Genomic DNA, 26,441 nt, shown 5'->3' with positions numbered 1-26,441 from the left:
GAGCACACAAAAATTATCTATAAGACATTCAAAACCAATATTCAGCATCAGAGAAACACAAAGTTTTCTAATCTCTAATTGTCATTAAAATAAAATGTGATGTAATATCCAACAGCACTTTTGTTCTCCTAACATTCAATTTTGTCTTGATGTTTAATTCATGGTACTCCATTGTTGAAAAGTATATTTGATTTTGTATACTATAGTGGCTATATCTAAGTCTAATACTACTATGTAACAAAGATCTCATCCACCACAGACACATTAAACACAAGGTTTTAAAAGTTAATTTACTGATGCTGAGATATGAATTGTCCACCTCAACTTAGTGAAATCCTAAGTCTTGTAAATGTGGTTTAGCCTATGATACAGGTCCTGTTTCTCATTGTATACTTCCACCCCAGCCAAATGATTATTTTCACTGCATCCCTACATGCCAAATGATTTTCAACATTCCTAAAACTTGAGGCATACATGAAATAATTCTATGCCTTTGTACAAGACACTCCCTTCGCCTAGAAGTTGCCTTCTACCTTTTTTTCAAGCCTGTATGTGATTCCTTCACAGTTCTTTTCAAAGAGCTGACATGCAACTTCTTATTCACAATTCTTCCCGACCAGAATTAATATCTCCTTTTATTATTTTTTTCACAAAACTTACTCGGAACAACCTGAAGACACATTCTTTGGCCTACTGATTCTGTATAATTATTGCTGTGCTTCAATAGTCCTTGAGGGTAGAAAAATCTGTCTTAAGCACAGTAACAGGGTATTTGGAATAGAAAAGCATAAAACAGAAGTTTGTTAAATTGAATTCAGGACAATGCTTAAAAGAAAACAAAGTATACTTTAAATGTTGACACAAATGAATTAATAAGGAAGTGTTTTAGAAAATTAACAATTCTCTTTTCATTTCTGTAAGCCTAAAACGGTATTTGTTCAGGCTATTCATCCTTTTTCCATAATTACTAACCAGGAATGTTCAATTTCTACTGAAATGACTATTTATTGGTGTGTTCACAGGCACACGCTGGATGCCTAGTTCTGTAACTATATCAGCATAGAATAGAGAAATGACTATTTTAAGTAAAAAAAAAATCTATGGAATCAATGAATACATTTCCTACATTTCATGTAGCACTTGAAAAAAATCTTCTTTATAGAAAGGGTTTTTTCAATTAAAAAGTTATTCCTAGGAAATAGATTAGTTATAAAAATACCAGATACACTTTATAACACATACTGCCAATTATATTGTCTACCTATCTTTTCCACTCATAACGTATTTGTAAAATCAACCGAATTAGTGTCTACGTAAATATGTAATTGTTAAAATGGTCAATCAAATTAGCATGCCTCAGTGAACCTGAATACCTGAAAAATTTATATGATTTCAATTAGATATAATAACAATTTTAATGTATGCATATGAATGATAGTTTACATGTTATAAACTGATTAATGATTCTGGTGGATTTTAAATACTGTAACCTGTATTGATATCTCGATTATTTTCATTCTTGGCATTTTTAGTAGCCTCCTGAAAAAGTTCTTCATCCTTACCGATTAGTTGCTTATTTTAACCTATAAATAGCATTAAGTAAAGCTCCATTAGTACCAGTAATCTATCCTCTTCATTAAAAAATGAAAAAAATTGATTGCATATTTTCTTTAAAACCTATTTATATCATCTATCCATTCCACTATTCATAAGATTTTAAACATCTGCTATTTAGACACACACACACACACACACACACACACACACACACCCAAAGGTATTTTAGAAACATTTCATTTATTTCTTAAAAGTGATAAACATGACCTGCTTAAGATACTCAACAATACTAATGTTTACTCACTTTAACGGATATAAGACAATGAAGATAAAAGAATAATCCTAGTTTCAGATACATATCTCAGAGTTTGATGAGAGCTCTAGTAGAATAAATGAAAATTTCAGAAAAATAAACTCACAGTATATAAAACTTATAAATCTAAAGAAGTAAATGGGCTGTTATAGCAAAAGAGGAAGATTTCACTTTTCATAGGATAGTTGAAAATACATGCTTATTTGTGAATAACTGTTGATGTAAAATGTCAAATTCAAACAGCAATATGTGAAAGACTTTAAGAGAATAAAACATTTGGATCGATTTCTCCTTTGAGATTTAAATTTGATGATATACTTGAAGAAGCAATGTAAAAATGTCAAGAACGCGATTAAGGAGAAAACTACTATTTCTAAGGAAAAAAAGGAAAGCTAACCCAAGTGTATCTGAAACCATGTGGCTGCCTTTATTATTGAATATTTTGTTTAGACAAAAAACAAAGCAAATGCTACAAAACCATCCTTTTATTTTAGTTTAATGTGAAAACAAGAAGCAGAAATATACTGTAATGCAAAAATGATGCAAAATATATGAAAATACATAAAAAGTCAAGTACAACTGTAGCTAAAATCTTGGTCCATTAAAAGTTATATTTTGCAAATTACACATCCTTATAAGCCTTTAAATACAACTACTTTCAGTTAACTAAACAATCACCTTGTATCTTCCTACCAAGTTCAAAAATACATACTTTAGTAGATTTGTATTTTGTAATAAAAATCAAATTTTTAACACTTGCACAATCCACTTATACTATGGTAGTCCAAAGTTTGCTTATGCACACTCACTGAGGGTATTAAATTTAACATATATATAAATGTATACATAGAAATTCATATTAAAGGAAAATACTTATATGGGAGATTCTAATGTTACTACGTATAATAAACATAGTATTAAAGAATAATTACTAATTTAGGAGAAAGGAAGGATCTTTATGCATCATTTCCATTGTTTACCAGTTCTAATTGTATTTTAATCTTTACTTTGTGATTTAAGTTATATGCCCAAATTCCTAACAAGTAGACCCCAAAATTCACCATTCCATCAATTATTATGAGATCTTAAAAACCTAACAAAGATGGCGATTTTTCAAAGATATTTAAACTTACCCCATTTAATGGATATGTTTTCCATCCTAGCTCTCCCAGCACAGTTGTTGTATCAAGCAACACAACTGGAATTAAATTAAAAAAAAAATCATGAATTTCTCAACACAAAATACATTATTAGTTGTTTAAATCATTAATGTCAACTATGCTTACTATGTTCACTGAATTAAGTTAAATGAGTTGTCTAACTTCAAAAATTATTTACATATTAATATAAAATATTAAGTAATGATAAAATTCATTAAGTGGTTAGAAATTAAAGTATGTATATTTTCGTTTAACAATGCTAAATGAAATGGCTGAATAGAATTAAGTCAATTTTAATAGATGTTTAAAATTGATAAAATAACTACCTTTGCATTTCCCCCCCCCCCAATATTCACATTGTACAGTCTTTTCAGACCACATTCAGGAAGAAAATCCTGTATTAAAGTAGACTTCTTTACTCTCTTTTTGTGATATTAAATGTCCTTATACATAATCAGCAAACTATTAAAAAAACTCATTTTGAAAAATCTTACTATCTTTAAAGCATTGACTACATTATTAAATATACTAGGTAGTTTACATATGGCCAAGGGATGAAAAAGCAAACAAAAACCATCCATCTCTTTTTCTGATCAAAAGCAATTCATAATATGGTCAAAAAGGCAGACATGTAAACATACAATAATATTTTCTGTTAAATTATAGAAGTGATGACCATATTAACACCCTAGCAATTACGTCAGTCTAAAGTTGGGTTGGCAGGTCTGGGAGAACTTCACAAAGGGGATCCAATTTGAACTTGTCTAGGATGAGGGGGTTTCAATCAGATATAAGATTTTTTTTCTTTTAGAATATTTTTTATAAACTAACTGTAAGATGACCAAATCAGTTCACTTTTGTAGGAGTGGAGACTCTTTGGGGCAAGTTAGATGATAGAAGCAATGCTGAAAGACAGATGGAAATCAACTAAGGAGGGCTTTTGTAGTGTTTCCAGCAGGTAAATGCAGATAGCTCATGTTTCGGCAGGTCTTTATTTTTAACTACTATCTCCCAAGCCTCCAGATGTCAGTAGGCCATGGACCTCACTCTGAGAAACAATGGTTTGGTTACTTCATCATTAATTTTGGTTCCTCATCTTGTTAAGGAAGTGGGATTTCTTTTTCCTTTAGAAACAGGTCTTGCTCTGTTGCCCAGGAGTTCAGTGGCACAATCATAGCTCATTGAAACTTTGAACTCCTAGACTTAAGGTGATCCTCCTGCCTCAGCCTTCTGAATAGCTGGGACTACAGGCATGCACTGCTGTCCCCAGTAATGCTTTCATTTGCTGTAGAGACAAGGTCTTACTCTGTTATGAAGACAGGTCTTGAACTCCTGGCCTCAAGTGATCCTCCCACTTCAGCTTCCCAAAGTACTAGGATTACAGGCATGAGCCAAGGTACCTGGCTGAGGGTTTCTCACTTACAGTTTTAAAAAATGCAATTGTGAGTATGTTATTTGGTATTTGCTATTTGATGTCTACTCTAAGGATTCCAAGGCTTTACTTAGGTGAACCATTGTGATAAATTTTATTGATACCTTTTTAAATACGAAAGTATCCTTAAATTCCTGGGTTAAACTCTACTTACTAATTGCAGGATATTTCTTTAGTATTATTAAAATCTGTTCACTAAACATACATTTGTAAAACTAAGCCATAATTTTTTAATTAATTTTTATTGTGAAAAATTTTTAAACACTTTTTGAAGTGGAGAAAAATAGTACAATGAACCCTCACATAACTCATCACTCAGGCTCAATAATTACCAATTTATGGCCAGTCTTGTTTCATCTATACATTTTTACTCACTTCCCCACTGCAAAATTTATTTCAAGTAAATTTTAGGAATCATATAATTTCATCTAAAAAAATTCAACATGTATATCTAAAATACTATTTTAATATATCTATAATTAATTCATTAATAGGAAAAGTAATTGCTTAATGTAATGAAATATCCAGTCAGTGTTCAATATTCCTTACTGTCTCAATTTATTTGAACAAGAAATCAAGATTTAAATAAGTACTAATAAGTTGGTTGGCATTTCTGTTCAAGTGCATTTTAATCTATAAATTTCCCAATTGTTTATCAAAAAATTTATTAAAATTTGTTTGGCTTACAACAAAGTACACCCACTTTCAGTGTACATTTCTGTAAATCATGACAAACTCATACACCCATGTAACCATGGCTACAGTCAAACTACAGAATATGTCTATTACCTTCCCAAAATTTCCTGTGGCCCTTTATAAGGAATCCCTTTCCTACCCCATCCTCTGGCAACCACTAATCTGATTTCTTTCTTTGTAGCTCTGCCTTTTCCACAATGTCGAATAAATGAAATCACATAACATGTAGCCTTTTGAGCATGCTTTCTTTCACTTAGCCTATACATTTGGGCCTGCATGTTTCAACTGCTCCTTTTTATTGCTGAAAACTATTCCACTGCATGGAATTCTCTAGTTGATGGACATGTGGGCTATTTCCAGTTAAAAACATTATATATAAGGCCACTCTAAACTTTCCTATACAGATTTTTATATGAACCTGTTTTTCTTTCTCCAGGGTAAATAACTAGGAGTAGAATTACTGTTATTAAAAAAAAAAGTTTGTTTTTTAAATAAACTATCTATCTGGATTCCAAAACTGCAGTGAAATTTTACATTGAGAAATAGGGAAATGTATGATTTTCCCGTTCCTGTACATACCAGGGCTTGGTTTTGTCCAGTTTCTTAAAGTCATTCTATCAGGTGTGCAACAGTATCTCATTATTGTTTTAATATGTACTTCACTTAATGGAGGTAAACATCAGTATTTCTTTTTTTTTTTTTTTTTATTTAACCACCATGGCATGTTTGTAACCATGCAACAATCCTGCAGGATGCAGGATGTGCACATGTACCACAGGGCCCAAAGTACAATAGAAAAAAAATAGACTTTATTGTTTAGAACAGTTTTAGACTTACAGAAAAATTGGAAGATTGTACAGTTTCCATCTACCCCATTCCTAGTTTCTTGTATTATTAACACCTCACATTAATAGGATGCATTTGTTACAATTAATGAACTAATATTGACACATCATGATTAACTAAAATTCACAATTTATTCAGATTTCCTTACCACTGCCTTTTTTTTTTTCACCTGCTGCGATTTTTCTATTCTGAATTGTCATGTCTCCTTAGGCTTCTCTTGGTGGTGACAGTTTCTCAGAACTGTATGCATTCTTAATTTACACAGAAGACACTGTTTTGTTTTTTCTTTCTTTTAATGCTTGGAAGTTTCATTCTAATTTTCTTATCAAAGATTTCTGCAGAGAATTCCCTTGTACAACCTACAAATCACAACATTCAAATCAAAGGGTTCATTGGAGCTAAGTATCTGCAAATCTCGAATGCGTACTGAAATCTATCAACAGCTATTTCCTATTTATAAGTTTTATATGGGAATTATAACCAATAAGTTAATTCATTCATATAATTATTGTTTCCAAAACATATTAAGTCTGCTTTGTTCTCAGTATTCATAATTGTAAACTGTGAAGTATATTTACTTCAAAACAAAGAAGGAAAATATGTATGTACCTATTACAGTGCAAATGCTTAGGAAAATGTGGTAGTTCTAGTAGCTTCCAGAAACAAGATTTACCTAACTGCTTTATATCTTTAAATTGAAATCATACCGCTAAAAAAATTCTTAAAAATAATAAGATTCCAAACTTGCATTTCAGACAGGTGAATGATACTTTAATATTAAAATAAAATTTAGAATTTTGGAGATATGTAGTACGTATTTTAATTTTATCATTCATTTCACATACAAAACCCCAAAAATTCAGATTTTTTTTAGGTACACTAATTACATTGAACCCAGCAAGGTGAGAGCTCCTCCTGCTGGCTTCAAACAAAAATTATCTAGTCCCTACCAGAATGCAAAAACACTGTAAACTCAGTAGGAAGAAAAAAACTACATCAGCATTAACATCAGTTTTAAAAAGCCAGTATTTTTCTATTTTTAATATAATAGCAATGTTTAAATAGTAAGATTAACATCTATTATTTATAGCATAATAAATGAGGAATTGGGTAAAACAAAAAATAAATAATAGGCTGGGGCCATCAAAATAAAGTTTTGAAAATACACGTTTTGTTTCGTAAGCAACATAGTGCGTAGAACATGTCTGTAAAACTGCATACAATTTTCCTATTAACTTATAGAAAAATTTTCCAGCATATTATATTTCTTTCCGAACATATCTTTTAGTTTATCAAAGTTGCCTTTATTCATGCTTTTGCAAATTATAAGAAAATTTCATGTTTTAAAAGAAAATATCAACTGATAAAAATTTAATAGTACTGTATTAAATACATAAGAAATGATTACCTGGGAATAAAAAGCTCAATATTAATTTCTTGTCTTTAAATATTTTATCAATCTTTATGTCATTTTTAGTAAATCTAAAGGGTATTAGTTTAAAAACAATTAGCATATTGATTTATAGTATATAATAGATCATCTATATTCAAATAGCACTGTAAGAAAAGGATGAGATTTTATTTGTATATCACTTTGAAAAATTAAATAAGAAAGAGATAAATTAAGCCACTAAGAAAGTCACTCTTCTTTTAAGATAATTTTGTTGTAAAAATTTAAGTCAATGTCATGTGAATTGAGTCCAAAGATTTATCAATATCTTTTAAAGTTCTGACAATCATAAATACATGTTTGAAAAATTTCTCTAACAAGCTTTATGAAAAAAAAAAAAAAAGTAAGAGGTTTCTTCCTTTAGCATCCAGCACAGCAAGTTACTAGGTCAGTAACAACACATCAGTAGAGATTTATGATGCTTCTATGTTCCACTAACTGTAAACCTCCCATAGTTCCAAAAAAAACCAAACAAAGGCAATACTTCTGACATCATGACCAGATACAGAGAATACTTCAAATTATAGATATATAAACAAACATGCACCTTTATACATTACATTTTAGAAGTAGTACATTTGAATGTAATACTGTTTAAATGCTTTAAACTGACATTTAGATTATCAAATTAACCCAGTTTTGACATCACTGTATATTTCTGAAAGATAAAAACCAAAAATTTTTATTTTCAGATATATATATATATATGGGTATCTACCTTCACATAGAGTTAGAACCAATATTTAATTCTGAAAAAAAGTCTAACATAGATTGCTTTAAATAGACACTGAATTATGTTTACTCCTGGTATGGCCCTCCCTGTATTGGGAATATTTTAAGGTAAAATCTTCCAAATAAAATCCTACTTTCTTAAAAATAATGAAACTACTCTTATCTAGAACCCAAGATCAATATTTGTTCATTGGGTACACTTATAGCATTTTCTTTTGTTGTGGTTGTTCTTATTTTTTGTCATTTTTGCTTGTTTCCTTGTTTTTAACATAGAGGGCATTCATGATTAATTTCATCTATCCCTGCAGTTACATCCAAGACTGGAAATCCTATTTTGAAGTATAAGCTAATATGAGCATAATGAGGTTAGCTTTTTCAAAATAGAAAATAAAATCAAGTCTAGAACTTTTAAACTTACACCTTTCAGTTTTCTAGTCTACTGGAGAACATCTTTTTCAGAAAACATTCAAATATCTGTCTCTGTCCCTTCTTAAAAATAGATGATGATTCTCTTGGTCATCTAAAATAAGCTATAAAAACCAAAAATGATTTTTTCTTCACTGTTACCTTAAATAGAAAAAAAGGGCAAAACACTCAAGCTATATAATATTCTACCTAATTAAATTACTTTCAGGATAAATCAAGTGAAGCAGTTTGTTCTTATTCAGAAGGCAATTTTTACTCTAGAGCAAGAACTATTACTGAAAACCTTACGCAAATAATGAATGGTTAATAGTTGATTAAAATGTAACTAGTAATGTTCATCTTGACTTTCATACCTTCTTATTTTACTCACTCCAAGAACCTCCAGATCCTCATCTTGTCTAACAGAGCTATATTTGCTTCAGGCTTATAATCATTCCTAAAACCTGCTATTACCAGCACTTACCACAGAGACCAAAGGATAACTCGGGTGTGGGTGTGATCTATCACAAGGTCACCAAACTACAGGTTCCCTCCTGGGCTCTGGAGCAAGGTCACTGAGACTTATTAATGACTTGCCTCAGAAGATGTGCTTTCCTATAAAATTGTTCTGTTATCTCTGTGGTTAAAAATGAGTAAAAGAAAATTTGGCATGTCCCTAATTAACAGCATTAGATCACTCCATTTTGACATTTTCAGCACTTTGTAAGTAAATTAGGTTACTTCGTTAGACATCTATATTATTTACATGTCTCAATTACTCAAGGATTAAATAGGTAGAAAAGACTATTTGACTATAGTCTTAGATTTTCTAGTTATACATTTAATAAATGTTGTGAGTCTCTCATCTCTAACAAAGAAGTGCCCCATTTAGCTCAAACCATTGAACATGTTCCCCATTGCTTACACAGCATCAAAGATGTGTCTTGCCTTTCTAGTTCTAACCTTTCTTACATTCTCACTTGTCTTTTATGGGCTTTGGACATTTTCCAATTTTTTGAAGAATATCATCAAACTTAAGGTCTGAAATATACTTAAATCATTGGTTTAACAGTCCTAATAAAATAGATTATAACTACTTATTTGAAAGTCCTGTCTACAATATAATGGCCATCTCAATGCAAAGTCATTTCTATAAAATGGAAGAAAGGTCTAAAAGAAACTACTGAAGCCATTACTAAAAAAAAATGGCTTTATACTGAAAAGGAAAAAAATAACATTTACTTAAGCCTGTGAAAAATAATTATGAGAATGAAAGTTTGTCTTTTTTCTTGAAAACGAAAAGATTTTCTTCCTGCAGTTTTGTTTATTCCCTTCACTACACTTACATGGACACAACGAAAACAGATGTTAACTTCCCTAACTCGGACGGAAGCAGTCAATAAATATTACCTGATTTTACATAATACATTTTGATGTTATTTCAACAAACATTTACTGAGTCTTTGTTATATTTAAGGCTCTATATTGGACACTGTACGATGTAGCAAGTCTATAAGTTACAACGCCTACCTTCAAGGTATAACACTTGTGTAGTTTATGACTTTTGTTACTAGGATTTTTGTGTCAACTCAGATGTCATAGTTTAATCAAACACATATATAGCAGATCAGATTAAAATGTCCTTATTTAGAAGGTGCTGACAATCATGACTACAGCTATTTAGTAGATTGTGTAGAATTAAATTGCCCTTTTAAAAGGGCAGATATCCCATATCACATCATTAAAATCACTATCAAAATTGTAATTGTACCACTTATCTCACTTTTTATACATGTGCCAAGGCCTAAATGCACCCCAGTGGTCAACAGAAAAGGAAATAATCTCCTACCTGTAGGATACTCTGCAAAACAATCCCAAACATAGGAAATGTCTGCTAAATTTGTCCAAAGAGATATTGTTTTACATAGAGTGGGAGATGTTTTAAAAATGAAGTAAACCAGCCTAGGCAGCACACCAAGACTCTATCTCTACAAATTACAAATTAAAAAATTAAAATTAGCCAGGAACAGTTGTATATGTCTGTAGTCTCCATTACTGAGATGAGAGGATTGCTTGAGCCCAGGAGTTCTAGGCTGCAGCAAGCCATGATCACACCATTATACTCCAGCCTGAGTGACAGAACAAGACTCTGTTAAAAAAAAAAAAATTAAACATTATCAGAAGTAAACACTTTTGTAATCTAACCTTGAGTCATCAGAAATAATAAGAAAGTGCCAAATTAAAATTTTAATTGTGCTGTCACAACTTTGAAACAAATACATATTCAACAACTTGAAAATGACAGAAATCTTTTGTCCATTGAAATTATAGCCAAATCAAGACACCAAAATTATAGTTATTATTTGAACATGTGTGTGAGTGCATGTGTTGGGGAGAGTTTGTGGGTATCTGTTGAAGAAAATGAATGAATGAATGAATGAATGAATGGTGTAATCAGAAGGAAGCATGAGGAGGAAATGCATGTCTTAGAAAAGAACGTTCCTAATCAACTACTGAAAAAGCAGTACAGTGTAGGCAAGAAGGCAGGTGCTGGGTAAAATTTAAATAGCCAACTTGGTTTGCGATGGAAAAAAGTCAAAAGCTATTTACATATGATCTTTCTGAGAGGTGGTAGAGAGGCAAAGCAGTCTCTAGAAAATAATAAAATCAAAGTGGACATTTGTTTTGAGCACAGAATGGGTTGTGAGAAGACACACATTTTTCTTTTGGAGCTGCCTTCTCTGTTCCATCTTGGGCCCAGCCCCTGAAGTACTGACTGCCCTCAGACTGCTCACTCTCAATCCAAACCCTGGACACGTATCCCCATCTCTGACTGTGTACAGTGTTCAAATTATCCCCCCATTATCTGATAATCAACTCAAAACATCCATCCTATGAAGAAAACAATTTAAAACAGTATACAAATGTGCTTGTGAATAATCATTTCTTCCCTTCCTTTTTGCATGATTTATTTATCCAAGTTAAATATGAATTGATTACAGGGCCTTTCAGGTAACAGTGACTTGGGACTTTTTCAAGGAATATCTATTTTCACAACACACAAACAATTTTTCATAGAAATATATTGAAAGAAATTTCCTAAAACTCCAACTTCTAACATGTCCCAAGAAATTTCGTACTGTTTAGATTACATCTTTCCTATCTATTTCCTAAGTTCTAGACTTTGCTTTAATACTGTGTGCTTGACCAGGTCATATTTCTTATTCTACTAATTGTGGGTGTTGCTCTACCCTAACTCACTAAGCATAGTATCAACCTTAACTTGGCTCTCAGTGAACTCTGATCTTCTTACCCACCCTACTAGAGTAGCATGGCTACCCTATATATAAAAATAAGGGTAACACACAAAAGTTTGCTTGCTATGTCATGGGTCATGACTGCCTCTTCTTCAAACCTTTGAGTCTGTCTTGTTAATTAATTCACCTGATGAGTCTTCAAGAGAGATCTAAGAACAATGTTTTGTTTTGTTTTCTTAGACTCCCCAATCATCTTTCTCCAGCTGATTTCTGAAATATCATCTATACTTTAGTTCTGTTAGATGCTAAAAATGGTGAAGGTGTACTGCCAATATTCTTCAAGCAGCTAACTAAATTATATTCATGAACATTCAGATTTAACAGTCACCTGCTTACAAAACATTGTTATTGGGTCATAAAACCGAATACAATAATATACATCCTGGGGAGATGCTACAAAAATAATTTAAATGAAAATGTTAGTTTCTAATCATTTTACCCCAATTTCAACATCTTTGACTGTCTAAAAATTATGTGTTGTCATGTGTATAGCTAAATTGGATTGCAGTAGTTCAGTATATAATATTGCCTGTAGAATAGAACGTAGTCTGTAACGAGAGAAATGGGCAGGAAAAATGTGAAGACTTAAATAAAATATTAAGACAACCAGTTGTCATATCATTTACACATTAAACAGCTTTTAGCACAATTATTTGATAAATAAAATCATGAGAATTTTGTAGGGCAAGTTTCTACTGGAAACTACTGAGGAAATGTCATAGTGAATGTGATGCCAAATTTAGAGACACATGAACTGTAAGACAGCTAATCTTTTTTGGCATATTTCCGTATTGCAGAGGAGTCAGGAGGAGAAATGGTTCATAAATGAAACATTTACAAATGTGACCCATGCCAAGAGCAGCATGGCTTCAAAATAGAGAAAAGAATGACAGATGGAAGCTTTATGGTTGGCATAAAGAATAAAATACAATGAAAGCATTATTATCATTATCCTGTAGGGAAGCAAATCATTAAGTACTATTGTCAAATTGTTTATCATCAGAACCTTCTGCCATAAAGTAAATGCAAAAGAAAAGATAATGACATTTGAACATTTAAGAAATAGAAAACATTTTATTCAACATGGGTTCCCCAAGTATAATTAAGCATAAAAAAGCAAATGTAGGCATTCATAAGACATTGATCAGTTTTCTTGTCTTATTGATTACCCAAGACATAGATTATGGCAAAAAATCTATAATGTTCAGAAACTATTAATATTTTGATGACTAAGAGAAATCATCAGGTTCCAAATTCTATCCTCAGCTTTTGTGACTTAGAAGATTAATTTTTATCCTTCCAAGGAGGCATAACCGTACTTTAAGAGGCTGGTTCTTGTTAATCAGGCATACAGGAGACTCATTTATAAACGATGAATTTATTAATTCACTGATGATTTGTCTCCCCAGGGAATCTCCTTCCCTGCAGGTAAATCCATTCAAAAGACAAAATTACAGATAAAGAATTCTTAGAGAGCACAAAGTTACTGGACAGGAGTGATCCTGTTTTATTTTTTTTTAATTCTCTAGATCTATTTCCACTTAATAAATGAATGATTGTAACTACCCATTTTAAAGCACTTAAATTTTAACAGTGCTGAAGAAACACAGATAAATTTTTCTACTTACAGTAATTGTTTTTCAAATACAGATATTGTCATCCATAACACTGGTATTTCAGATTCTTTTTACAAAATATATTTCCCATAGTTATTGCTTGTCCTTTATTAGCTAAATTTTGGAAGGCCTAGTTTCAATTTTTTTGGAAAGAAACATATTTCTATCTGTAAACTCACTTGATTTATAAACCAATATTTTTTTCCAAGGTTTCTTACATGTGAATAAAATTCTGATTCTAAAGGTTGATTTTATTTTCAAATAAGGACAATGACATTTGCTGACTATGACCCATGATTTGGGGAAGAAGCTAAACTTTTAGGCATAGGGTCCAGTAATAAGTGACCAGGTTACTTCTGCTTTTTTTTTTTTTTAAGACAGGGTCTCCTCTGTCACCCAGGCTGAATTGTAGTGGGACAGTCTCCACTCACTGTAACGCCCACCTCCCAGGCTCAAGTGATTCTCCTAGACTCAGCTTCCCAAGTAGCTGGGACTAAAGATATGAACCACCACATTCAGCTAATTTTTGTACTTTTTTTCTAGAGATGAGGTTTCCCCACATTACATAGGCTAAACTTTAACTCCTAGGTTCAAGTGATCTGTCTTCCCTGGCCCCCCAAAGTGCTGTGATTACAGGTGAGAGCCACCAGGCCTGGCCACAAGTTGCGTTTCACAGAGGTAAATATATTGCAGTTCTAATTTTTACTGATGAAGAATAATAAGAGTTTTATAGACTTAAAACCACTGATTCATCAGCTGGACACAATGGCTCACGCCTGTATTCCCACAACTTTGGAAGGCCAAAGCAGGCGGATCACCTGAGGTCAGGAGTTCGAGACCAGCCTGACCAACACGGAGAAACCCAATCTCTACTAAAATTACAAAAAAAAAAAAAAAAAAAAAAATTACCCAGGCATGGTGGAGCACACCTGCAGTCCCAGCTACTTGGGAGGCTGAGGAAGAAGAATCGCTTGAACCCAGAAGGTGGAGTTCTGGTGAGCCGAGATCACACCATTGCACTACAGCCTGGGCAACAAGAGTGAAAGTTGGTCTCAAAAAAAAAAAAAAAAAAAAAAGCCATTGATTTACCAATTAAAATAGTTTCTGTGTAAATTATCTTAATATTTTTATTCTACTTCAGTTGTTCATATTTCATCATATTCCATAAAACTGCCATATTTTGAAAAATGCAAAATTGTGTTCTTTAGAAATCTCTTCTGTATTTTGTTTTCTTACTTTTCAAAGAAAATTTATCAGTTTAGGTATTTCAACTGTTATTTTAATGCTGTCAACCTCCAAAACAGTATCTCCAGCATAAAATTTCCCCTATGCTTCAGACACAATTCAGAGGCCTTTCCAATGTAACACATTCACATCTGAACTCACTGTTTTCCCATTAAATGGGAACCACCTCCTGATTTCTCTGTTTCAGTAAGTGTGACCCAGCATCTGCCCAAGTACACAAATTGTGAACCCATATCCTATCCTTAACACATCCCTCAGTATTCACAACAAATCTATCAGTTTGCAAATGGGATGTTGTAGGCAGAATAGTACACCTGTCTCCCAGGCTGTCCCAATCCTGATCCTAGGAACTTATGAATATGTTGTTCCACGGAAAAGGGAAATTAAGTTTGCAGATGGAATTAAGGTTACTAATCTGCTAAGGTTGCTAATATCCCTTTAAATAAGGAGACATTTTATATTATTTATGTGGGCCCAATGTAATAACAGAGGTCCTTAAAAGCAGAAGAGACAGCCAGAGAAGCAGAGGAAGATGTGACTCCGGAAGAAAGGCAGAGATGTAATATTGCTGTCTCCGAAGAGAGAGGAAGGCAGCCAAGGAAAATGGGTCATCTCCAGACAATTAAAAGGGCAAGGAAAATGGATTTTCTCCTAGAACCTGCAGAATGGAATGCCATTATACTAACACCTTGACTTTAGCCTAGGCATATCCATGTCAGACCTCTAACCTACAAAACTGTGCAAATAAACGTGTATTATTTAAACCACTGAATTTGTGGTAACTTGTTACACCAGTAATAAAGGACAAATACAGCAAAGTTTTAAAATCACCTTCAAATATATGGCTTTCTAACCCCTACCAATTCCATTTCTTAACTCTACTAGGGTCTCTTGGTCTTGTTCCTTTCATTGAATAAAATGCAGCCTCAATGGTCTGCCTAAAATGAAAATCTGATTTCTCCATTTTCTGTTAAAAACTCCTCATTTTCTCTTCAAATTTCTCCTTTTCATTTAAAAAACGCCTAAAATATTTGCTACAAATGTGTATTTATTTATTTCACATACAGGTACTCCCTCCCCGCCACACACACACATATATAAAGCAATCCACTAGGTTCTGTGTATAAAGTTGTATCAAAATAAACATAGCCTCAGCCTTCAGGATAATTACAATCTCACGTGAAACACAGAAAATAATAGAAAGTATAAAATAAATATATAATTATATATTATGAGAAGTGCTATAAATCTAATTTAGATTTCAAGATCATAGAAAATCTCTTTTGAAAAGTCAAGATATCAAGGCCACCCTGGCCAATATGGTGAAACCCTGTCTCAATAAAAAAATTAAAAAATTAGCTGGGTGTGGTGGTGTGCGCCTGTAGTCCCAGCTACTCTGGAGTCTGAGGTAGGAGAACCACTTGAACCGGAGAAGACGAGGTTGCAGTGAGCTAAGATCATGCAGCCTGATGACAGAGCGAGACTCCATCTCAGAAATAAACAAACAGTCATGATTAAACACAATTGAAGTATTCTATGCATCTTTTATAGATTCATGATGTAAACTGTATAATAATGAATAGAAAAATATATAAAATATCACAAGTATTTTTAACTTAGTATTCTCCACACTTTTTTTTGACACTAAATCTGCTTTTGTATTTAATTTGTACTAATATTCTATTACAAAATATCCAAGGGAACATGGTTTGAAAACTGTTGCATTACAAGGTACACTCTGAATTGCTTTCCATTAGTCCCATGTACCTGTCCAATTTCTACCTCTTCCTCTGCAGCATGCCTACCACACCTTCCCACACTGTATTACTCAGATATCCTGCTGATCCTCAGAGTTACCCTGTACTCTCACCTCTCTACATTTTGGCTCCTGCTACTCCTTTTTCTTGCAATATTCTCACCCTACTGGTCCTACAAACAGACTCCCAGTCACCGCTTATGGCTTAGCCTAAATGTAATTTCTTATAAAATCTTTCTCAATTTATCTCCAAAAGATGCAGATGCACTTATTCTTATGCCCCCATTGAAATCTGTACATATTTCACTAACAGCAATTATCTTACTTTATTTTACCACCATGTATATATTTCCTTGTGAAACTGTTCTCCCACAGACTCAACTCCTTGAAAGCCAGAAATTTATCTTTTAATCCCTAAAGTCTTATACAGGATTGACTATTTTGAAAATAAAAACCTCTCAATTTTGCTGTGAAGCTAAAATTATTCTTTTAAAAAAGTCTTTAAAAAATGGTTAACTGAATAGAACAACAAACTGAAAATGAGATGAGGAATTTATAACAACAAGATCCACATGACTGCAGTTAGTAAATGGCTCAAAATGTAAATAACACTGATTATCTCAGAGAACACAAACAAAAAACACAGAATACTTTAGTTGTAAAATACTGAGAAAAGTACATTGGAGAGGGAATAGCTAAGTCCCTGTGATTTTATAAATCCAGTTTTCTAAAAACAATAAATCCTAAGATAAACTTCATGCTTTTGTATCATATTGTGTCAAAGGAATTGACTAGAATAGGGTGAAAGCGCTGACAAATCCACAATAATTATCTTAAAATCCTGATCATGAAGGGAAGAAAAAGCAGAAAAAATAACGATTGAAATCATAATGATTCAGAAACTTAAAAAACTAAAGAAAAATGCTAATTTTAGAATTTACTATATTCAAATTAGTTTTGTTTTTATAAATGTATATGTACATACATATTACTAATCTGAACCTACTCGACTATTTCAATTATTTTTTAGAAATTAAAGAAGCACTATTTATTCAGAATAAAACAAATCACATGGTGCTCTCAACACGGAAACAGTCAATGCATTATGGCCACTGAGGTTGGAGAATGAGGGGAAAAAATACATCAAATGGCATTTAAAAGCATTTAAAAAGAGCTATAGAAGTGGCTAGAAGATCTTTGAAGTTAAATACAGGGATCCCACTGATGAGACACTTTCATCTTGAAGTGGCCAGAAGGATACCTTCTACAGAGCTCCTATTTGGTTGGGTTTTCATATAAATTCAGTCTTTCTGTAACGTTTCTGCTCTATTAGATAGCAGATATAGTGAAACTTCAAAAAATAAAACAAAATACTGGAAAATCTTCATACCTATTATTGCTCTCAGGCTGTAGTTATACATTTTGATGATATACTTTTATGCCTTAGAGGAGCAAACTGTGAATACATGGAGGTATGGAAGCAGCTACAGGCCAAGATTGCACATTACTGCTGGCACAAGAGTTGTCTCTTTTCTGAACAGGGAAGTCAAAATGACATCAACAGGAAATAGATTGCTCCTACCATGAGGTCAGTAGCAATTATCTGGTATATCCTCTATTATAAGGACAATTATATCCTAGTCACCTTATTTAGAGAGAAATGGATGATGTTATCTTTAAAAAGTCTGAGTGCTCAAAGAAAATGTATAAAGCAAAAAACCTTATTAACTGAATAGTTCTGTGTAAGGTCCCAATCCCAGGTGAGGACGCTACTGACGTCAGAAACGCCAATAGATGCAGTTGTTCTCTGCATCTGCATCTCCTTATGACTTTTGCCAATCATCTGTTCAGTACTCGAAACCCAAGAACTGCAGGAGACACACAAATAAATACGGAGCAGAGGGCAACAGGTTTAAGTGGAACAAGCCGTTTTACACCAGGAGGTGATTTTTTGGGGCATAAGATACTTCAAAAACTAAATAACACTGTACCATGTAAAAGTTTGAAAACATGAGAACACTTAGCAAACTGATCTAACCTTACGGAGGAACTTATGGAGACAATTTTGACTTTATCCTGTCCAGAAGATTAAACTTCACCTTTTTTTTTTTTTCCCTGAGACAGAGTCTTACTTTTGTTACCCAGGCTGGAGTGCAATGGTGCCATCTCAGCTCACTGCAACCTCTGCTTTCTGGGCTCAAGTGATTCTTGTGCCTCAGCCTCTGGGGTTTCACCATGTTGGCCAAGCTCGTCTTGAATTTCTGGCCTTCAGTGATCTGCCCACTTCAGAATCCCAAAGTACTGGGAATACAGACGTGAGCCACTGCACCTGTCCCAAACACCCTGTTGATGTAGCACTAGACTCACGTTGAGAAAAACTGGCATTTCCATTTTTTCTAGAAATTTAAAACTCCAGTTGCTCCAGACCAACTCCAAAATGTCAAATATTACACTGAAATTCTCCTACCATATCACCTTTAATAATGATGAAACTGAGCTAAAACATCTGGTCAATTCAAAAAACCAAACACAATTTGTAAATATGTACTTGCATTTTATTCATTAAACATTTCTTTACCTACATTTCTTTTAAAGATGGTAGCTCTCCAGTATTACATAATTCAACAACTACTCTGAGAAACTCTCAGAAGTGGCCAACGTTATGTTTCTGTGTCCCTGCAAGATCTTGGTTCTCATCCCTCCCGCCTTTTTTTCTCACTATTCCATCCCTCAAGGACAGTGCTCCAGGTCATACTAAATTTACTTCAAGTTATGAAAAACATCAAATTCTTTGGCCCTTTCCATAAGCTAATATATTCTCATCTCAGTGACTACCTACTCGCCCTCAGGCTCAGCTTAAATGACAGTGCCTGTTAGAAGCATCTTCTGGTATCCTTCACCTAAAGGTGGAGAAGTGACAAGTTTAAATGGTCTCCTTAAACTAATGCACTTTCCACCATCAAAAGGCATAACTTTATTGCAACTACTGACTTATCTCCCTGAAAAGACTGCTTGATAAGTTTAGGGACCTTAGTCACCTTGTTCACTGAATTTTCCAGAACCTAGCATAGTATATCAGAAAGCTATTCTAAGAGTCCAGATGAGAAGGAGAAGCAGGGGGAGCAGCCAAGATGGCCAAATAGGAACAGGTCCAGGGAGCAGCTCCCAGCAAGAGCGATGCAGAGGGCAAGTGATCTCTACATTTCCAACCAAGGTACAGGTGCATCTCAATGGGACTGGTTGGACAGTAGGTGTAGCCCCAGGAAGGTAAGCCAAGGCAGGGTGAAGTGCTGCCTCACTCAGGAAGTGCAACAAACCAGAGGAATCCCCTCCTACCCAAGAGTGGCCAATGGGGGTTTTTCCAGCCACTCCAGCACTCTGGTCCAGACACCGCAGTCTTTATGGTCCACAGACCAGTAGATGCCCACTGGGTGACAAGTGCCTCAGGTTTCCAGCACAGCCGTTTCAGCCAGTGCCACAGGTTTCTAGTACAAAAACCCACACAAATCTGGGCAGCCATTTTAACTGGTGCCTGGAATGCGTGGGAGACAGAGCTGCCATTCACCTGAAAAAGAAAGGGCTGAAAGCAGGAAGCCAGGTGATCTGGCTCAGTGGGTCCCACCCCCACAAAGAACAGCAATCTGAAATGCACTGGCTCAAGAGTTTCCCAGCCAGCGAACCAGTTTGAGCTTGACCCGGGATGGTAGAGCTCTGTGGAGAGAAGGGCATATGTCATTACCAAGGCAGTCCGCCATTACCGAGGTAGTCTGCCATTACCAAGGCAGTCTGCCATTACTGAGGCAGTTCTAACTTTACCTGTGTAAACAAAACTGCAAGGAAGTTTACACAGCAGCCGGGCAGAGCCCATGGCAGCTCAGCAACACCTCTGCAGGCAGACTGTGACTAGACTCCTGCCTTGCTGGGCATGGCATCTCTGAAAAAAGGCAGCAGCACATCAGGGATTTATAAATAAAGCCCCACCTCCTAGGACAGAGCACCTGGGAAAGGAGGCATTGTGAGTTCCACTGCAGCAGACTTAAATGTCACCACTCAGCAGCTCTGAACGGAACAACAGAGCTCCCAGCACAGCACCTGAGCTCTGATAAGAGACAGACTGCCTCCTTGAGTGGCTCCCTGACCCCTGTATATCCAAAGAGGCACCTCATAAAGGAAAGCTCTGGCTGACATCTGACGGGTAGCCTTCTGGGATGAAGATACCAGAAGAAACAGGAAGCAACCCTTACTGTTCTGCAGCCCCTGCAGGTGATTCCCAGGCAAGCAGGGTCTGGAGTGGACCTCCAGCAGTCCTGCAGGAGAGGGGGTTGAATGGTAGAAGGAAAACTACAAAGCAGAAAGTAATAGCTTCAACATCAACAGAAAGGACACCCACTCAGAGACCCCAGCCAAAAGTCACAAACTTCAAAGACCAAAGGTAGATAAATCCATGAATACGGGAAGAAACCAGTGCAAAAAGTATAAAATCACTAAAAATCAGAACACCTCTCCTCCTCCAAGGGATCACAATTCCTCACCAGCAAGGGACCAAAACTGGATGGAGAATGAGTTTGATGAATTGACAGAAGCAGGCTTCAGATGGTGGGTTAAAAAAAAAAAAAAAACTTATCTGAGCTAAAGGAGCATGTCTGAACCCAATGCAAAGAATATAAAAACTTAGAAAAAAGGTTATACAATATGCCACTTAGGATAATCAGCTTAGAAAAGAACATAAACAACTTGATGGAGCTGAAAAACACAGCACAAGAACTTCGTGAAGCATACACAAGTTTCAATAGCTGAATCCACCAAGCAGAAGAAAGGATATCAGAGATTGAAGATCAACTCAATGAAATAAAATGAGCAGGCAAGATTAGAGAAAAGAAAAGTGAAAAGAAATGAACAAAGTCTCCAAGGAATACAAGATTATGTGAAAAGGCCTAATCTACATTTGATAGGTGTACCTGAATGCGATGGAGAGAATGAATCCAAGCTGGAAAATACTCTTCAGGAGATTATCCAAGAGAACTTCCCCAACATAGCAAGGCAGGCCAACATTCAAATCCAGGAAATATAGAGAACACTACAAAGATACTCCTTGAGAAGAGCAACCCCAAGGCACAAAATCATCAGATTCACCAAGGTTGAAATGAAGGAAAATATGCTAAGAGCAACCAGAGAGAAAGACCAGGTTACCCACAAAGGGAAACCCAACAGACTCACAGAGGATCTCTCAGCAGAAACCCTACAAGCCAGAAGAGAATGGGGGCCAATATTCAACATCCTTAAAGAAAAACTGTTCAACCAAGAATTTCATATCCACCCAAACAGCTTCATAAGTGAAGGAGAAATAAAATCCTTTGTAGGCAAGCAATTGCTGAGAGATTTTGTCAAGACCAGGCCTCCTTTACAAGAGCTCCTGAAGGAAGCACTAAATATGGAAAGGAATAACCAGTACCAGCCACTGAAAAAACATACCAAATGGTAAAGACCACTGACACAATGAAGAAACTGTGTCAACTAATGGGCAAAACAACAGCTAGTATCAAAATGGCAGGATAAAATTCACACATAACAATGTTAACCTTAAGTGTAAAAATGCTAAATGCCCCAATCAAAAGACAGAGAATGGCAAATTGGATAAAAAGTCAAGACTCATAGGTGTGCTATATTCAGGAGACCCATTTCATGTGCAAAGACACACATAGACTCAAAATAAATGGATCTAGGAGATTTATCAAAAAATATAGAGCAAATAAAGCAGGGGTTGCAATCCTAGTCTCTGATAAAATGGACCTGGAACCACCAAAGATCAAAAGAGACAAAGAAGGGCATTACAGAATAGTAAATGGATCAATGTAACAAGAAGAGCTAACCATTCTAAATATATATGCACCCAACACAGGAGCACCCAGATACATAAAGCAAGTTCTTAACGACCTACAAAGAGACTTAAGACTCTCACACAATAATAGGGGGAGACTTTAACACTACACTGTCAATATTAGATGGATCAATGAGACAGAGAATTAACAAGGATATCCAGGACTTGAACTCAGATCTGAACCAAGTGGACCTAACAGACATCTACAGAACTCTCCGCCCCAAATCCACAGAATATACATTCTTCCCAGCAGCACATCACACTTACTCTAAAATTGACCACATAATTGGAAGTAAATAACTCCTCAGCAAATGCAAAAGAACAGAAATCATAACAATCAATCTCTCAGATCATAGTGCAATCAAATTAGAACTCAGGATTAAGAAACTCACTCAAAACCACACTCGTGGAAACTGAACAACCTTCTCCTAAATGACTATTAGATAAATAATGAAATAAAGATAGACACAAAGACGTTCTTCAAAACCAATACGAATGAAGACACAACATAGCAGAATCTCCAGGACACATTTAAAGCAGTGTCCAGAGGGACATTTATAGCACTAAAAGCCCATATGAGAAGCAAGGAAACATATAATATCAACATGCTATCGTCAAAATTGAAAGAGCTAGAGAAGCAAGATCAAACAAATTCAAAAGCAGAAGACAAGAAATAGTTAACTAAGATCAGAGCAGAACTGATGGAGACAGAGACACAAAACACCCTTCAAAAAATTAATAAATCCAGGAGCCAGTTTTTGAAAAGATAAACAAAACAGACAAACTGCTAGCCAGACTAATAAAAAAGAAAAGAATCAAATAGATACAATAAAAAATGTTAAAGGGGATATCACCACTGATTCCACAGAAACACAAACTACCATCAGTGATTACTACAAACAACTCTATGCACATAAAACAGTAAATCTAGAAGAAATAGATAAATTCCTGGACACTTACACCCTCCCAACACCAAACCAGGAAGAAGTTGAATCCCTAAATAGACTGAAAACAAGGGCTGAAGTTGGGGCAGCAATTAATAACCTACCAACCAAAAGAAGTCCAGGTCCAGATGGAACGACAGGCGAATTCTACCAGATGTACAAAGAGGAGCTGGTACCATTCCTTCTGAAGTTATTTCAAACAATACAAAAAGAGGGAATCCTCCCTAACTCATTTAACGAGACTAACATCATACCAATACCAAAACCTGGTAGAGATACAACTAAAAAAGAAAATTTCAGGCCAATATCCGTGATGCACATCGACACAAAAATCTTCAATAAACACTGGCAAACTGATAGCAACAGCACATTAAAAAGCTTATCCATCATCATCAGGTCAGCTTCATTCCAGGGATGTGAGGCTAGTTTAACATTCACAAATCTATAAATGTAATCCATCACATAACAGAACCAAAGAAAAAAACCACATGATTATCTCAACAGATGCAGAGAAGGCCTTCAACAAAATTCAACAGCCCTTTATGCTAAAAACCCTTAATAAACTAGGTATCAATGGAACGTATCTCAGAATAATAAAAGCTACTTAAGACAAACCCACAGCCAGTATCATACTGAATTGGCAAAAACTGGAAGCATTCCCTTTGAAATCTGGCATTAGAAAAGGGTGCTCTCCCTCACCATTCCTATTCAACATAGTACTGGAAGTTCTAGCCAGAGCAATCAGGCAAGAAAAAGAAATAAAGGGTATTCAATTAGGAAAAGAGGAAGTCAAATTGTCTCTCTGCAAATGATGTGATTGTATTATTTAGAAGACCCCACTGTCTAAGCCCAAAACATCCTTGAGATGATAAGCAACTTCAGCAAAGTCTCAGTATACAAAATCAATGTGCAAAAAACAGAAGCATTCCTATACACCAATAACAGACAAACAGAGAGCCAAATCATGAGCAAACTCCACTCACAATTGCTACAAAGAGAACAAAATACATAGGAATACAACTAACAAAGGAAATAAAGGGCCTCTTCAAGGAGAACTACAAACCACTGCTCAAGGAAATAAGAGAGGTCACAAATAGATGGAAAAACATTCCATGCTCATGATTAGAAAGAGTCAATATCATGAAAATGGGCATACTGCCCAAAGTAATTTATACATTCAATGCTATCCCCATCAAACTACCATTGACCGTCTTCACAGAACTGGAAGAAAACCACCTTAAACTTCATATGGAATCAAAAAAGAGCCCGCATAGCCAAGACAATTCTGAGCAAAAAGAACAAGGCTGGAGGCATCACACTACTGATTTCAAACAATATTACAAGGCTACAGTAATCAAAACAGCACGGTACTAGCACCACAACAGAGATATAGACCAATGTAACAGAACAGAGGCCTCAGAAGTCATGCCACACATCTACAACCATCTGATCTTCAACAAACCGGACAAAAACAAGTAATGGGGAAAGGATCCCCTGTTTAGTAAATGGTGTTGGGAAAACTGGCTAGCCATGTGCAGAAAGCTGAAACTGGACTCCTTCCTAACACATTATACAAAAATTAACTCAGGATAGATTAAAGATTTAAACATGAGGCCTTACATGATAAACACCCTAGAAAGCCTAGGCAATACCATTCAGGACATAGGCATAGGCAAGGACTTCATGATTAAACACCAAAAGCACTGGCAACAAAAGCCGAAATAGACAAATGGGATCTAATTAAATTTAAGAGCTTCTGCACAGCAAAGGAACAATCTGTAGAGTCAACTGGTAACCAACAGAATGGGAAAAAAATTGTCAAGCTACCCATCTGACAAAGGGCTAATATCCAGAATCCACAAAGAACTAAAACCAATATACAAGAAAAAAGAAAACCCATCAAAAATGGGCAAAAGATATGAACAGACACTTTTCAAAAGAAGACATTTATGTGGACAACAAACATATGAAAAAATGCTCTTCATCACTGGTCATTAGAGAAATGCAAAACAAAACCACATTGAGATACCATCCATGCCAGTTCGAACAGTGATCATTAAAAAATCAGGAGACGATAGATGCCGGAGAGGATATGGAGAAATAGGAACACTTTTACACTGTTGGTGAGAGTGTAAATTAGTTCAACCATTGTGGAAGACAGTGTGGTGATTCCTCAAGGATCTAGACATAGAAATAACATTTACCCAGCAAACCCATTTCTGGTATATAACCAAAGGATTATAAATCGATCTATTATAAAGACACACACATACGTATGTTCACTGCGGCACTGTTTACAATAACAAAGACTTGAAACCAACCCAAATGCCCATCAAAGATAGACTGGATAAAGAAAATGTGGTAATATATACACCATGGAATACTATTCAGCCATAAAAAAGGATGAGTTCATGTCCTTTGCAAGACATGGATGAATCTGGAAACCATCATTCTCAGTAAACTGACACAAGAACAGAAAACCAAACACCACATGTTCTCACTCATAAGTAGGTGTTGAGCAATGAGAACACATGGACACAGGGAGGAGACCATCACACACTGAGGTCTGCTGAGGGGTGGGGGGGCTAAGGAAGGGATAGCAGGGGATAAGAAGTTTGGGGAGAGATAACATTAGGAGAAATACCTAATGTAGGTGACTGGGGGACAGAGGCAGCAAACCACCATGGCATGCGTATACCTATGTAACAATCCTGCAAGATCTACACATGCACCCCATAACTTAAAGTAAAATATTTTTTAAAAAAGAGTCCAGATAAGAAATGATGGTAGCAGTCATAAAAAAATTATACCAACTGATCAAGGCCACAGCGATTTCTCAGCCTCTAAATATATTTAACATGTTTAAGTCCATTTTTGCTTCTAATTGGAAACTTTGCATCTATCTGTTTATATTGTCTTCACATTTGTTCATCATTGGAGTTTATAGTCCCTCAGATCTGTATTGTTACTTTCTGAATAATATAAAATAGCTGTCTTTTACAGATGAGGAACAGGGAAACCTGGAAAGATTAGGAAACTTACTAAAGACCACTCAGGTAATTATCATTAGCACAAGATTAAAATCCACACCTCT

At 34.9% G+C, this 26,441-nt stretch overlaps 1 protein-coding gene across 3 annotated transcripts in view; it reads right to left on the bottom strand.

Moving 5' to 3' along the window:
• Window positions 1-26,441, bottom strand: part of EPHA6 (EPH receptor A6) — a 970,705-nt gene that overhangs the window by 896,136 nt on the left and 48,128 nt on the right. For all 3 annotated transcript variants that reach the window (XM_032277212.1, XM_032277213.1, XM_032277214.1), the window contains exon 2: window positions 3,004-3,068. In XM_032277212.1, the coding sequence (XP_032133103.1) occupies window positions 3,004-3,068 (65 nt within the window). The remainder of the gene's footprint in view (window positions 1-3,003; window positions 3,069-26,441) is intronic.

Source organism: Sapajus apella, unplaced genomic scaffold (assembly GCF_009761245.1).
Source record: "Sapajus apella isolate SASKATOON/1434 unplaced genomic scaffold, GSC_monkey_1.0 scaffold8, whole genome shotgun sequence".
Taxonomy (NCBI): Eukaryota; Metazoa; Chordata; class Mammalia; order Primates; family Cebidae; genus Sapajus; species Sapajus apella.
Note: the sequence above shows the minus strand (reverse complement) of the source record. Positions and strands in the feature narration are given on the sequence as shown.